General features: G+C 48.2%; 1 protein-coding gene across 1 annotated transcript in view; it reads right to left on the bottom strand.

Moving 5' to 3' along the window:
- Positions 1 to 541: 541 nt before the first annotated feature.
- The window catches only part of SCARA3 (scavenger receptor class A member 3), a 39698-nt gene continuing 26479 nt past the window's right edge, over positions 542 to 13760 (bottom strand). Inside the window, 2 exon segments of the mRNA XM_056853411.1 lie at positions 542 to 981; positions 7637 to 8680. Coding sequence (XP_056709389.1) covers positions 542 to 981; positions 7637 to 8680 — 1484 coding nt within the window.

Genomic DNA, 13760 nt, shown 5'->3' with positions numbered 1-13760 from the left:
TTTAGTAGCGACGGCATAAAGAAATGCTGTCTCCAGCCACGGAGACAAGTCATGGGAGAAGCATCATGTGATAAAGTTCTGCACTAAAGGCACAAATACAGGGCCAGGGGAAAAAGATGGCCACCTTTTATGCATATGTCCACAGACACAATGTAATCTATACCCATTAAGTAGTGTAACTTTGCTTCTTTGCAAGATTCCCATGCCCAAGGACAGCAGGAACAAAGAGGTCCTTGGAAGTCTGGACGCAAGGACTGGAGCAGAGCCGGCTTTGGCTGTCTTGCAGGACGGGGCAAAGGGATGAAGGTGCTTCAAACCAAGTGAGATAGCAGCGGCAACTCTTGGCCCTTGATGATTCCCCAGTACAGGAAGTTTGATTTCCTAAATCTGCTGCTGGAAATGGGTCCTGGCCGGCAGGTGCAGAAAAGATGAGTGCTGGCATCAGTAGGGTTGCTGTTCTCGCCATCTTCCATGGGGGGAACGCAGGTGTCTGCAGCCGTTTCACAGCCCACACCTACCACCATCCCTTTGTGGGGCAAGCTCATGGTCCTGGAGGCCCAGGTGGTCCCGGTGACCCCATCTTGCCTCGTAACCCGGGATCCCCCTTTGGCCCCGTCAGCCCGATTGGGCCTGGTGGCCCTGGTTTGCCTGGGATCCCTGGACTTCCTGGTGGCCCAGCAGGTCCAGCTGGCCCAGGTGCGCCATCTGGCCCCGGAGGCCCCACGTCCCCCTTTGGGCCCGCCAGCCCTTTGGCACCCGACTGCCCGAAGCTTCCTTTGCTGCCTTTCAATCCAGGGAGGCCTTTCAAGCCCACCGATCCTCTCTCGCCCTGGGGGCCCTGGGGGCCTGCGGGGCCCCGGGCTCCCTGGGGGCCAGGTGGCCCCATATTCCCAAGGTCACCTTTTGGTCCTCTGCTTCCAGGAGGCCCCTTTACGCCAAGCTCTCCTCTGAATCCTCTGGGGCCCGGGGGCCCAGGAACACCTAGAGAGGAAAAAGAGCAATGATTTTAAAAAGGGTAGCTAGGGAGGAAAAAGAGCAATGTGTGTTGATGTCTAGTTTTGGGTTGTCAATTCTTGTTCGGGAAATTCCCGGAGATTTAGGGGTGGGGCCTGGGGAGGGAGGGGTTTGGGGAGGGAGCTTAGCAGGCTTCGCCCTTCAAAGCTGCCATTTCCTTCAGAGGAACTGATCTCTGTCGGCTGGAGATCAGTTGTAATTCCAGGTAGGGCTGTCAAACTCCAGGTGGTGCCTGGAAAGCTCCCACTATTACAACTGATCTCCAGGCGACAGAGATCAGTTCCCTTGGAGAAAATGGTCACTTTGTCCATTGGACTCTACGGCATTGAAGTTCCTCTCCCCTCCTCAGGCTCCACACCTAAAATCTCCAGGTATTTCCCAACCCGGAGCTGGCAACCCTAATTCTAGGAGAGTTCCAGGCCCCTCTATGGGGCTAGTAAACCCTACTAGTGGTATGTGAATCTGCCGTTTTGCCTGGACCATACAGCTGCGTGTTCTTTCTCATAAAAGCTATCTCCCTGTGAACACTCATGATCCAGAATCCTCTGCTAAGTTAAATGTAACCTGCCCTCTTTAGGGCATTAAAAACAACAACCTCGAACCATTTGCCAAGAAAGCAGTTCTGGGTGTATATGAGCACATCTTATTTTTAGCAGGTATTGCCCACTCACTTTTAATTCACAAGGACTAGAAGCTTAGCCTGTACACTTGCAAAAAAAAAAAAAGACTTGCAAATAAATAGCTTTGTTTTGGAAGAAGAACCATTTGCACAGAAAGCAGTTCTGGGTGATATGACCACATCTTATTTTTAGCAGGCACTGCCCACTCACTTTTAATTCACAAGGACTAGAAGCTTAGCCTGTACATTTGCAAACAAACAGATTTGCACCCCCCCCCCACAATGCCATAGGTTTCCAGCATGCTCTCTGAAAGCTACCTTGAATTTCCCATTACACTTTTCCAGCCGCCTTGGAGAAGCTGAGAGCGCCTAGCTTTGTTTTTGAAGAAGAACCATTTGCACAGAAAGCAGGCTTCTGTGCAAATGGTTCTTCGAAAACAAATTCTATCTGGCCACCTGGATAGGAGAGGCCGGGAACTGGGTGCGCTCAACCCCACAGACAGCGCGCTAAACATCAGCCAGGCTGATTCCAACTTGAGCTGCCTGGCTCCACCCAAAGAAAGCCAAGGAAAACCTCCAGGTGTTTTCGACCTGCCGACCAGCCTTTTTAAACCTCTGTGCCCATCAGACTGGGGGATGTAGTCATCTATTGACTCAAGCAGTTCTGCCAGGCCAGGCCAGGCCAAGCTAAGCCAGACGGAGGCGGTACCCACTTACAGCCCTTGTCTATGCCAGCCTGCTGGCTTGCTGTATATTGCACTCTTTTTCCACAGTTAAAAAGAAAGAAAGAAAAAAATCCATTACAGAGCTCAGAAACAGGAATGACAAACCAATCTGTCTGGTCTACAAAGGCCTGAAGGCCTCTGCCATAAGTGGATTCTAAGAGGGCTATAGCTGGAGACCAGCTAAGAGGGGTATAGCTGCTGAGACCAGCAGGCTGGTGGGGAGAGGAATATGGCACCCCAAACACTTAGAATCATAGAGTTGGCAGGGACCACCAGGGTCATCTAGTCCAACCCCCTGCACAATGCAGGAAATTCACAACTACCTCCCCCCACCCCCCACCCCCCACGTGACACCTACTCTATGCCCAGAAGATGGCCAAGATGCCCTCCTTCTCATGATCTGCCTAAGGTCATAGAATCAGCAATGCTGACAGATGGCCATCTAGCTTCTGCTTAAAAACCTCCAGGGAAGGAGAGCTTACCACCTCCCGAGGAAGCCTGTTCCACTGAAGAACCGCTCTAACTGTTAGAAAATTCTTCCTAATATCTAGATGGAAACTCTTTTGATTTAATTTCAACCCGTTGGTTCTGGTCCCACCTTCTGGGACAACAGAAAACTTTTCTTATTTGCAGGATTAATTTGATTCTGGACTACCACAAAGGTCCTGCCATTGGCCCAGATTTCAGGCTCAGCCGTGCCATCCTTTCAGCACAAACACCCAGCGCACCCAGCTGCTCCTTAAATTGTCCACCAACATGGTTGCTGACCTGGAGAAAATATGCCCTGCCCCTTTAACAGAGGCTTCATTTATGGAATTGGCAGATAAGGTTTGCATGGCACAGAGGTAAATAACATTTTGTTAAGCCTCTATTAAAAAGGGTAGGGCAATTTCCCCCCCCAAGTTCTGGACAACACTATGCACCAACAACTCCAGCCCTACCCCACCAGAGGCTCCCTCATTATTATGGCAATTCAGGGTGTTTGCTCTCCCAGCGTGTAAAGTCTTTTTCACCCTCTCTTAAAAGTATCAGAGCAGCCCAAATAGCCCACTTTGGCCCAATCTTGTCAGGGCTTGGGAGCTAAGCAGGGAGGAGGGTGGGGTTTGGGGAGGGGTGGGACTTCAATGCCATAGAGTCCAATTGCAACGCGACCATTTTCTCCTGGTGTTTGCATAATTAATTGTTTCGTACTATTTTTTTCTCAGTGCCTGGAGGTTGGCAACCTGAAGAAGCTGCCTTCCTTATAAGTGTCGCTAACATCATCAGCTTGCAAGAAGTGAAACCTTCCATGCAGGGATGGGGAGACTTTGGCCATTCCAGCTGCACCCCCAGACCCCCAAACAGCAATCCTGGAATCCAAAGTGAACCCCAGAATCTGTTGTGGAAATTCAGTGCCACTCAGTGTGCAACAATGGTAGCAGCTAAACGTCTTGTGGGGTCTGAATGGGAACCTCACATCGCACAATGGAGTTCCTCTGCCTGCCATAGATTTTTCACTGCCTGCTACTGCTTGCTCAGCTCAGTTTCCCACGTGTGAAGCATCTTCATGAAACACAAGCCCCGTTTCTGTCCCAGGGGGCAGATTTCGCAGCCAAAGAGTTGTCGCTTGGCTGTTTCCAATTGAGTGAGTGCGTGTTTCACATTTGGTGTTGCAATGTCAGCTCGTCAAATGGAAACCAGCTGCACTGACATCCTCCTTATAGTTCTTCTCTAGAGGCTGCATTCACATGTGCAGAGACCGAGTGCGCTGGGCCTCACTGCGGTACCGTACCGTACACACCCTTTTCATGTTCGAGGACAGCATTGCCTGCAAGGAAGATCGTGTTTGAGTGATGACATGGGATTAGGCAGCCAACCTTGGAAGTCAGCCCGCTAGCATTTTTTCCCTAACCCTACACATTCCTCCTTAGCCTTTTGCGGCCCAAATAACTTGCTTTTGTCATGCTTTTTTGCCTGATTGCCCAGAGGTGATTTTCAAGCTTCACAACTGATCACGCAAATGGTTATTTACAAATCTGAATTGGCATGTGAGTTCCTGGGGCCTCTGCAGTTAACTCTGAAATGTTGATGAGAAAATCCAGCATTGATACAGAGCCTAGACTGGCCTTCCGACTCATGGCAACCCTATGAATGAAAGTCCTCCAAAATGTCCTCTCTTTGACAGCCTTGCTCAGATCCTGCAAATTGAAGGCCGTGGCTTCCTTTATTGAGTCCATCCATTTCTTGTTGGGTCTTCCTCTATGAGCCAGATTTAAGGATTTTTTTAAATCCAGCTCATCAGGGTTGCCAGCATTGGGATGGGGAATTCCTGGAGATTTGGGGAAGGAGCCTAGGGAGGGAAGAGTTTGAGGGAGGGGGTGGACTTCATTGGGGTATAATGCCATAGAGCCCACCCTTCAAAGCAACCATTTTCTCCAGGGAAAATGATTTCTGTCATCTGGAGATGAGTTCTAACTCCAGAAGATCTCTAGGCCCCAGCTGGAGGTTGGCATCCCGATCAGGGAAAATATGGGAGCCACTCCTGGATTGCTCCCAAATGCAGCAGGGCTTCCTGCTGTCCTCACAGGGAGATAATCCTCATGTGGAAGAAACCAAAAACAAAACCACAAAGGAGAAGCAAAACCTCAATGGGGATTTTCAGGTCAAGACGGGAGGGGTGAGATATTCAATATGTTCCCTAACTCTAAGCCACCCCAGATATTCTTCCATTCTAACTAAACCATTAGCAGTAATTTTGGATTGGGGAGTCAGGAATAAAAGCAGATGATCTTAAAAACCACTCAGTCTGAAGATCCCTTTTCTGATGTTGGTTCAGAAGACGCAGCAGTGTCCAAAAAAGCCAGCTCTACAAATTGGACAAAACATGCCCGTGAAATAGCAGAGGTTGTTCCTTAAACCTGTTACTCATTTATTATTTAGGTTTCACAGCCCAAAGAAACCAACTCTGGAGCAATAATCCAAAACCAAGCAGAAAAACAACTCATATATATAAATCCCTGACAGATGTCCATGACCATCTGTTATGCCACCAAGGCAAAGGTTGCTAGCTGGGAACCAAGCCCAAGCCTGAGTTCGAATCAGATCCAGGGGCTTACGAGTCCACATGGTGGCCCTCAAGCCCATAGGGTGAGTGAAGCTTTTGTCACTCAAAAGCCACATCTGGCTCCAAGCAAATGGGAGGCTTCACTGTTATAAGTAGGTGCCAGGTTCTAATTCTGTAACAGATACCACTGAAGACCTTCCTTTATAGCAGCCAGGAGAGGGATGTGTAATTTAGAAGGGTTAACCCTGATAAAAATCCTCTGCCACCTAGCCCCAAACAGGTTTTAAAATGGTTTCAACTTGTATGCAGATATAGACTATATCAGTAGGGTTGCCAGGTCCCTCTTTGCCACCAGCGGGAGGTTTTGGGGCCAGAGCCTGAGGAGGGAGTGGTTTGGGGAGGGACTTCAATGGCATAGTGTCCAATTGCCAAAGCGGCCATTTTCTCCAGGTGAACTGATCTCTATAGGCTGGAGATCGGTTGTAATAGTGGGAGATCTCCAGCTAGTACCTGGAGGTTGGCAACCCTACATATCAGCAGAAACTTGCCTTTGCTCACAGAGGGAATAATAAAACAGTTGAAAAGATTTTCCAGAATCGTTTTGATGATCCAGTTCCACTTTCTTCATTGCCTCCCCCTCTACTGACCCGTTTAGGATTGTAAATCGCAATTTTCTTGCTCATCCATGGCCAGTCAGAATTATATCCAATCAAACAGGTAAGGAATAGTTACAGAACTGTTGTGATTGAGTAACCACGTTCAGACACCCAAGCTACATGCATAGCCAAGAAGCCGCTTGTCAGAGGCCTCAACCCCCCTCTTTAGCATCAAGCAAGCAGGCATACACACAAACATGCCAAAGGCTGGAATGTTCCCTCTCACATAAGGAGGAACAGCCTCCCTCCCACCTATTCCTCCCGTTCTGATACTCGTGTGTCTCCATGTAAGGGAGCAATAGAGTCCCATTGTCTATTGTAGCAATGCTCACACAGGCGGGGTAGAAACTATGACGCTGCAGTGACAAGCTATATCGGATGTGATTGGAATGTCAATTGTCTATATAACCTCTTGCATTCCCCCCCCCCTGGGTGTGACCAGATAGCAGAGCTCATCAAGTCTGCATCTGAGATCACCCGGTTCCTTCTTCCTTGGCCAATAAAGAGAGCCGTGAAGCTCAACCCAACCTCCTCGTCTTCATTTACTCCATTGGACTCTATGTAAATGAGGGGTCACATCAAAGTCAGCTGTGACTAGACGAAAAGAATTACTAATATGTGTGCAGACTGGTTATGCTATCAGAACTAGTAACTTTTGTAGCTGTTACAGACAGGTAGCTAAACATACCTGATTTGTATTATCTGTAAAAGTCTTTATTTTAAAATATCCATGTTTCATAAAAAAATTTTAAACCCATTCTTCCTTCAGTGAACTTAAGGCAGGCTATTTGGTTCTCCTGTTTTCCATTTTATCCTCTCAACAACCTTGCGAGGCAAGTTAGGCTGAGGAAATACAACTAGTTCAAGATCATCCTCACAGCTTCATGGATGAGTGGGGAGTTGTATGTGAGCCCCCTCCCCCACATTCTAGGCAGGGGTCCCCAACCTGCTCATGGCTGCGATGGTACCCATCAATGCCTTCTCTGGTGCCCACCAGGTGTTTTTAGAAAGTGGGTGGGGCCAGGTAGGGCTTTTGCCCAGCAAGACTTCTGATTGGTCATTGGAGATCGGATGGGCTGTGCAGACTTTAATAAAGTTGTTTTGGCAGTAGCTGCCACCACAGCACAAGGATCTTCACGGTGTGACTGAAGGTAAGGTGTGCATAAGCAAGAAAATATTTTAAACAATTTGTTCATTTAAAAATGCATCCTGCTAAGCAGAGCTTCTGCCTGAAATGTTGAAGAGTTACAACTAGAGTTATGCATAACTTAACTCCTTGACATTTTGTGTTTGGCTCTGCCTCCTTTGGCAGTCATTTTGTGGTCATACTCACCACCCTGTGTCAGAATCCAAAGGTGCCCGCGGGCTCAAATAGATTGGGGGACCCCTGCTGTAGCCACTGTACCACACTGGTTTGGTCTGCTTAACCACATCAACATACACATCTTCTTTCCATTAAACATAAGAGACGACTCTGATTTTAGAAACCATAGCTCCAAAATCCCTCTGGGTTTTGTGGGATTTCATTTTGGAACCCCGCTTTCATCCCTACCCTGTTTCCCGCCATGCTGTTCCTCACCTCGTAAGATGGTGACATTCCGGAGGATCTCCCCATGTTGGGTGTCGACCGTCTTCATCTCTTCCATGATCATAGAGAGGTTGCGGATGTCAAAATCCAGCCGGGCACTGAGCAGGCTAAAGCGTTCCCGTAGGAGGTCTGTGGTACTCAACATGAGACTGACCGATTTGTTCAGGTAGTAGAGCTCCTCAGCATGTGTGTGGAAGCCCAAGGTGCACGAGAGCCGCACATCGTCCAGGTACTTGAGCATGCTGTGGACATGGCTGTCGGTGGCGTTAATGTTGGTGAAGATAGTGGTGATCTCGATTTCATGGGAGGTCATGCGGCCTTCCAAGGTTTCAAAGCGCTCGGCCGTCCGGTTCTGGGTGTACCGTGTGTGGTACTGAAAGTCGTGCATGTTTTCCTCGTGGTCGTCCAGAAAGGAGGAGATATTGTCCAGCTGTAGCTGCAAATTCATCACCTGAAGGACTAAGTCATGCATCCCTTCCGAATTCTGGCTGATCCTTTGCGATGCGATACCCAAGCTGGTCTGGATGCTCTTAACCAGCTCCCCCGTTTTGGAAGACGTTGCTCGCAAACCGCCAAAGATCCGAGTGTAGTTCTGCCACTCTGACATGATCTTCTGCAGCGTCAGCGTCTCCTCGTCTGTCTTCCTCTGGATGATGTGGATCCAGTCGGCAGTCTGCCCCACAGTGAAGTTCATCTGCTGCACGGCAGCCTCAATGTCAAACCGCTCCTGCGATAACTCCTTCAGCGAACTGCCCAGCTCAGAGGTGGCTGCCTGCCAACCTCGCACCTGGGCCAGGAAGAGACTCACACTCTGGTTGACCTGCTGAATGGCAGAAGAGCAACTGTCCACCTCGCCGGTGATCTCCTTGTTGGTGGAGGTAAACTTCTGGTGGGCTTGAGTGGTGCGGTCGAGGAGCACATCTTGGGCCAGGAGCTTCTTCTGGATCTCCTCCAGCTCCTCCTGCAGTTTGCTGATCTCCTGGCCCAGCTGGCCTGTGTCGTGACAGAAGGAACAGTTGCCCGGGGAATTCTGATCTGGACACAGGAGAGTGGGAAGAAAGAGGTGGGAAGGGTGGCTTACAGGACTGCAGAGACATAATGCCAGTTCTACAAGGATGGGCTGGATCAGTGGCCACCAAGCTCAGTTTCCTGTTTCCTTCTAGGGCAGCCAGATGTCACCTATCAACAGGAGGCTGAATTCAGTCCCCCGTTTATAATCCCCAGCACCACAGAGAAGACTGTATGTTGCAATTCCATGAATGCATACACAACACTGCATTCTGGGGATCTCAAGTGTAAGGACATAAGAAGAGCCCTACTGGATCAGACCAGTGGTCCATCTAATCCAGCATCCTGCCTCATCCAGGATTCTGCCTCATACATCCTACCCTGGACCCAGCTTTGGTTGGGGATAGAGGGCGGGATAACAATCAAACACATACATACATACGTACGTACGTACGTATGTACGTATGTACATACATACATACATACAGTGGCCAACCAATTCCTCTGTAGGACCAACAACAAGGCAAAGAGACCAAGGCCTTCCCCACTGTTGCCTCCTGGCAGTGGTATTCAGTGGTTAACTGGCTCTGAACATGGAGGTTCCCTTTAGTCATCATGGCTAGTAGCCACTGATAGATCTCTCCTCCAGGAATCTGTCTAATCCCCTTTTAAAACTGTAGGTTGTTTTTTTTTTAGCAGCAAGGCTCTAAGTGCAAAGTTAGGCTTGAAAGCAACGTGCAGCGGTCTGTCTCCTTTTTATCCCACCCATAACCGTAAACCATGCTTTTTACCCTTATAACAAACCCGTGAGGTGGGTTCAGCTGAAAGATAGTGACGGCGTCAGGAGGACACAGGGAGCTGCATGGTTTGAACCGAGGTCTCCCCAGTCGAACACCCCTACACCAGCTCTCTTTGTCTGCCTTATACTGAGTTTGACCATTGGCTCAGCTATTGCAATACTGTCTACTCTGACTGGCACCATTTCTCCAAGGTCCCAGACAAAAAAAGGAGGCATTGCTTTGTCCTAACACCCCTTAGCTGGAAAGTAGGGTTGCCAGGTCCCTCTTCGCCACTGGCAGGAGGTTTTTTGGGCGGAGCCTGAGGAGGCCAGGGTTGGGGAAGGGAGGGACTTCAATGCCATAGAGTCCAGTTGCCAAAGTGGCCATTTTCTCCAAGGGAACTGATCTCTACCGGCTGGAGATCAGTTGTAATAGCAGGAGATCTCCAGCTACTACCTGGAGGCTGGCGACCCCACTGGAAAGGCTAAGGATCGAACCTGGGATCAGGACTATAATAAAAAGGCCTCCTATCATTCAGCAAAGGCCCCTTGCTGGACTGTGTCCCATACGGCCAGAAACATCCATTTAAAATAGCTTCCCTGCAATGAGTCACAGGCGTGCTGATCATTTGCAGACGCTCGTAAATTTCACCCAACATTTGCTGACTGAAGAAAAACTAACCACAGTTCGCTGATTGTCCCAAACAATTTCACTCATACACAGAAAAGATGCTTTAATTTCGTGCCCAACAATGAAGCAGATGTTTTGTGCTTCACCCGAAAGTCTGCCTCAGAGAGATCTTCCGATTTGCTTCCTCTGTTATTAATATCTTGAAGATTTTGGCTAAACATAGACCTTTAATGCAGAGCAAAACTCAGCCGTGTTGCCCCAAGTGGCCAGAGCAAACACCCACAGACGCTTACAGTAAGAGTATATTAAAATATAGAATACAATCTAAATTAAAATACTAAAAGCAACAAATAAGCAGCAAAATACTCAGAAGCAGAGGACTAAAAAAGATCAAGATCACTGAAAAGCAGCGAGACAGAATAAAAAGCAATGCATTTTCTTTTGGAAAATATCCTAGCAGCATTTTTAAAAAACCCTCTAAAAGATCAGTTAAACATTAAAACATCAGTTGGTTTCAAAGGCCCTTTGGAAGTCTTCAAACTGCTCCAGAGAGCCAGCAAAGAAAAGGGAAGAAACTCCACAATTTGGAGGCTTCTGTGAGGTAAGAGGTATGAAAAAGGAGATTTTTCTGAACAGTTGATGCTGCCTTGTACTAACTCAGAGCGCTGGGCCATCTGGCCCAATACTGTCTACTCGTGAACACATGAAGCTGCCTTGGTACTAGCCCTTTTCAGACGGCATTGCCCATGTTGAAATCAATTTGCGTTGAGGGACAATGGGCACAAAAGCATTATCCCGGCACGATCGCAGGCTCGTGAGCATGGATTCCATGTGCAGAGGAAGTGCATGCTCACCGGATGGGAATCTATACATGTGGACTCTGTGCTCATGAGCCAGTAACTGCAAGGGGGCAGGGCACTGGTGTCCACTCCTCTTCAATCCATGTAATCTTGGCTCAAAGGTCTACTTTGCCAGGTTGCAGCTCTTTGGGATGTCAGGTAGAAGTCTTGCAAATCGCTTGCTATCTTGATCCTGTAACTGGAGACGCCAAGGACTGAACCTGAAACCTTCTGCATGTCAATCAGGTATTTTAGTGCTGAGCCATGACTTTCCCCCACCCTGCTCTGAAGAGATCCAAGGTTTCAGGCATGCCAAGATCTTTCTCAGCTGCTGTTACTGGAGCTCATTTAATGAGATGCAAGCGACTGAACCTGGGACCTCCTGCATACCAGGTATGGAACCTACCACTGAGCTACGGCCCTTGATGTTGTGCCAGCACAGAAAAAAGCTCCTCAGTTGTGTCCTGGACCACAACATGCCAGTGGCTGGCCATAACATCTGTCTCGAGGAATGATCTGAACTGGACTCACGGTGGGTGCACAGCAGTCCTAAGGCTTTTTGTGTTTGGAATAGTCTGGCAGGAGATGACCAGGACTTGGGGGAAGGCTTCTTGTGCCCAAGGGAAATACCCCTTAGCAGACTGACTCTGTGGGATCCAACCAAATGTTTACTTATTTATTATTTACTTAGTTCATTTATACCCTGCCTTTTTCCCCAGCGAGGACACAAAGCCCACTTACCTTGTTTTCCTCTCCTCTGTTTTATCATCACAACAACCCTGTGTGTTAAGTTAGACTGGGAGTGTGTGACTGGCCCAAGATCACCCGCTAAACTTCCATGGCAGAGTGGGGATTCGCACCTGGGTCATCTGACACTCTAACCGCTATTGCATGCTGGCCCTTGGGTTTTCATTTATTTCCTTACTTGCGCACACAATACTGTAAAGAAATAGTTGGCTTTTTCAATCTATTGCCCATTCTGTAGAGCATTCTCTCCAAGGAGGCTCAACTTTGTGTGCCTTTCAGCAGCTAATTAAAAAACAATTTCTTCTTTCTAAGGCATTATAGTTTATTTTTTACACCGCTGCTTGAGGTTATTTTCAGCTGCTACAGTGGGTGGTTGGAACACTCTCCTTGTTTTATAGTGCAGTTTTATTTTAATTGCTCTATTGAGTGGTTTTTTTTTTTTAAAGCTACATGTCGCCTTGTGAACACATTGGATCACTGAGGTGAGGAAAGGAAGAGGGGCGTCTTGGGTCCCCTTGGGCCTGCCCCTTGGGAAGGGGTTTGCTCTCCATCTTGTGCTCTCTCATGGATTCACTCGTCTTGTGGTGAGGTTTTCCTCTTGCACAAGGAGTCTTCCCCTGACAACAACAGGCCCTCGTGTGCTAGAACTTCTTGTGCTGGAGGAAAGTAGTGTGTGCGAAAAGGATCTTGGGGTCTTAGTAGACCAAATACTGAACATGTGTCAGCAGTGTGATGCGGTAGCTAATAAGGCAAATGAGATCTTGGGCTGTATCAACAGACGTATAGTGTCCAGATCACGCAAAGTGATGGTATCACTTTGCTCTGCTCTGGTTAGACCTCACCTAGAGTATTGTGTTCAGTTTTGGGCACCACAATTTAAGAAGGATGTAGACAAGCTGGAACGTGTCCAGAGGAGGGCAACAAAGATGCTGAGGGGCCACCAAGTCTCATGAGGAAAGGTTGAAGGAGCTGGGTATGTTTAGCCTGAAGAGGAGAAGAATGAGAGGGGATATGATAACCATCTACAAGTAGGGTTGCCAGGTCCCTCTTCGCCACCGGCAGGAGATTTTTGGGGCGGAGCCTAGGGAGGACGGGGTTTGGGGAGGGGAGGGACTTCAATGCCATAGAGTTCAATTGCCAAAGCGGCTTTTTTCCTCCAGGTGAACTGATCTCTATGGCCTGGAGATCAGTTGTATTAGCAGGAGATCTCCTGCTACTACCTGGCAGTTGGCAACCCTATCTACAAGTACTTGAAGGGCTGTAATATAGAGGATGGTGCAGAGGTGTTTTCTGTTGCCCCCGAAGGTTGGACGAGAACCAAGTTGAAATTAAATCAAAAGAGTTTCCATCTAGACATTAGTAAGAATTTTCTAACAGAGTGGTTTCTCAGTGGAACAGGCTTCCTTGGGAGGTGGTAAGCTCTCCTTCTGTGGAGGTTTAAAGCAGAGGCTAGATGGCCATCTGTCAGCAATGCTGATTCTATTACCTTAGGCAGATCATGAGAGGGAGGGCATCTTGGCCATCTTCTGGGCATGGAGTAGGGGTCACTGGGGTGTGTGTGGGGGAGGTAGTTGTGAATTTCCTGCATTGTCCAGGGGGTTAGACTAGATAACCCTGGTGGTCCCTTCCAACTCTATGATTCTATGAAAGCACCACTGAAAGGGATCCACAGGGTCCACCCTCTTGCCTTCCTCTGCCTTTCAGCTGCAGTTTCCTAGCCATGCCCACAGGGAATAGGCAGATCCTGTTTTCTTTGCCTTGATCACAAGTGGGCCTTTCCTCAAAAAGCAGAGGACAGGAAGTAAGAAATTAAGCTGGAAGTAGCAAGGAGGAAAATTGGGCCGGGAAGAGCGGGATAGAAGTCTAAAGAATAAATAAATAAATCTAAAAAGACAGTAGCCCCGAGAAACCTCAATAGTGCTTTGATTGTCAGCAACGGGCAGCCTGGTGCTATACTTGTCTTTTAGGTTTTCATCATCACCACAAATCAGATCTGTGAAAAATATGGAAGGGCAGAGGGGAAAACACCAAAATGCACCTATTTGCCCATGATATTGTTTGCATTCTCCATTAAAACTGAGAGAACAAATCAAGGCAATTGCTAGAATTGGA

This window comes from Euleptes europaea, chromosome 7 (assembly GCF_029931775.1).
Source record: "Euleptes europaea isolate rEulEur1 chromosome 7, rEulEur1.hap1, whole genome shotgun sequence".
Taxonomy (NCBI): Eukaryota; Metazoa; Chordata; class Lepidosauria; order Squamata; family Sphaerodactylidae; genus Euleptes; species Euleptes europaea.
This window is presented reverse-complemented; position numbering and strand designations above follow the sequence as displayed.